The sequence below is a fragment of the Empidonax traillii genome, unplaced genomic scaffold (assembly GCF_003031625.1).
Source record: "Empidonax traillii isolate 1590-97213 ecotype Southwest subspecies unplaced genomic scaffold, ASM303162v1 scaffold5795:size7127, whole genome shotgun sequence".
NCBI lineage: Eukaryota > Metazoa > Chordata > Aves > Passeriformes > Tyrannidae > Empidonax > Empidonax traillii.
This window is the reverse complement of record NW_020960988.1, coordinates 4972-7127: the sequence shown is the minus strand read 5'-3', so window position 1 is coordinate 7127 and position 2156 is coordinate 4972. Positions and strand designations below refer to the sequence as shown.

Below are 2156 nucleotides of genomic sequence, written 5' to 3'. Positions count from 1 at the left end.
CAATGTTGCTGCTTTTGCCTGAATTTTTAGAAAACCCACCAAAACTAGCAAGTATTACAGTTTTTAAAAGCTTCAAGTTTACATTAAAAGGATGCCTGACATGAAATAGTGGTTTGGGATTTGGGAAGAAGCTGGGCAAAGATTTTGTGTAAACTTTCCTCCCAGTTGTGCCAGTACACAAGTTCCAGTGACTCATTCTGAGCCTCTCCTTGCACATCATTAATTAATGAAGAGATTCCTGCATATCTCTTTGTGCTGCAGATTAAAGATTCCCGGTTCGACACTGCATCCAGGGTGCTCTAGTGCTGGGAAATCCTTTTTCTTGGTGATTTTGTGAGGTTTTTAACAGCATTGCATTGCTTTCAGGAGTTACATGTGTTTTAAAGCAACATTTGCCATCTGTGCCTCCTGAGCCCTTTTCATCTTAATGGTTTATATTACAGGAACATTTTATTACTTACTAATAGTTATTAGTGCTGGCAATACAAACTGTTTAGAGCAGCGCTGGATGTCACCTCCTGTATCAGAGATTCATGACAATGTAGAGAGCTGGGAAAAAACTCAAGGAATGTTTACGATCCTCTGGATTTTTGCAGGAAAAATGCTGCCAATACTGGCCATCGGAGGGCTCTGTGACTCACGGAGACATCACCGTGGAAATCAAGAGTGACAGCCTGTTAGATGCCATCAGTGTGAGGGACTTCCTAGTCACATACAGTCAGGTAATCCTTTAAAATTTCCAGGAGGTTGTTTTTCTCTTTCAAGGTATTTACAAATATAATTTTGTGTCCTAAATTTGGAGATTTTTATCTAAACCTAAATGTGGTTGATCTGACATTCAGAGGAAGCTTAAATGAAACATTTTTGCTTAAAGCAAAATTGAAAATTCTGGTCAGTAAAGGAGGTGGCTGATCAAAATGGCATGTGAGTTTAGGGAGGGCTTTTAATTGTTTTGTTGTGGCTGTTATTCCTAGATTTTCTACTGTCTCCCACATATATGTAAAAGAAAATTTGATTCAAGATTATTCATGGAATCACAGATTGGTTTGGGTTGGAAGGGATCTTAAAACTCATCCCATGGGCAGGGATGAGTTTTAACTCTCCAAGGTTGCTCCAAGCCCCATCCAACCTGGCCTTGGACACTTCCAGGGATGGGGCAACCACAGCTTCTCTGGGCAACCTGTGTGTGCTTTTACTTTGCTTTTAATCACAGGCCAATGGCTGTGAAATTTCAAAGTGTTGTGCAAAGCTGAGTCCATGATTTGGGTTGTTTCAGCAGCCCTTTGGATCTGGCCTGTGCAGAAGGAAAGTTTTCAACTGTTCCTACTCAGGATGAACAATCTCCCAGTTGAAGCAGATGAAACAGCTCTGCAAAGGAAAGGAAAATTTTAGAGGGGATTTATGAGCAGAGTGGTTGGGAGATTTAAAAACAGGCCTGTCAGGTCTGCACAAACTGTTTAGAGCTGTGGAACATTAGAGCTGGAAACAAGATCATCCAGGTCGATGATATATTATGGATCAGGTGGCAAATATTGTAGCAGTGCAGAATTTCTGCTGTAGATGTTCAAGGAGTGTGTTTATTACAAGATAAAAAGTGACTAAATGTGGCGTTTTCCTGCCCATAGGGTAACCAGGAGAAGCAGAGCAGGCTCGTCCGGCAGTTCCACTTCCATGGGTGGCCAGAAATCGGGATTCCTGCAGAAGGGAAGGGGATGATCGACCTCATTGCAGCTGTGCAGAAGCAGCAGCAGCAAACAGGGAATCACCCCATCACTGTGCACTGCAGGTGAGTCCCCTCTGGGCTTCAGTAACTTTTGGGGTTTGGACTTGAACTTGGGCTTGGTAAACTCTGGGATTGTGCTCAGATGTTCTGTGCAGGGCAAAATGCTGCTGGATCTTACAAACCGTCAGGAGAATAAAATATATCCCTAATCTAAGCTCCTGTCCTGTTCCTGTCCTTGAGAGCAGAGAGAAAACAATATTTTAATAATAACTAATGATAATAATAATTAATGCTGATTGGAAGCTTGGTTATTACTTGGGATGTCATAACTCAAATATGTGTTTGTCCTATGTCAGATTTTCACTTTTTTTTTTTTTTTTTGGTTTTTTTTTTTTTTTTTTTTTTTTTTTTTTTTTTTTTTTTTTTTTTTTTT

General features: G+C 40.5%; 1 protein-coding gene across 1 annotated transcript in view; it reads left to right on the top strand.

Annotated features, from left to right (window-relative positions):
- Nucleotides 1-596: 596 nt before the first annotated feature.
- The window catches only part of LOC114073246 (receptor-type tyrosine-protein phosphatase epsilon-like), a gene marked incomplete at its 5' end in the record, with an annotated part of 6521 nt that continues 4961 nt past the window's right edge, over nucleotides 597-2156 (top strand). Inside the window, 2 exons of the mRNA XM_027911035.1 lie at nucleotides 597-722; nucleotides 1626-1786. Coding sequence (XP_027766836.1) covers nucleotides 597-722; nucleotides 1626-1786 — 287 coding nt within the window. The remainder of the gene's footprint in view (nucleotides 723-1625; nucleotides 1787-2156) is intronic.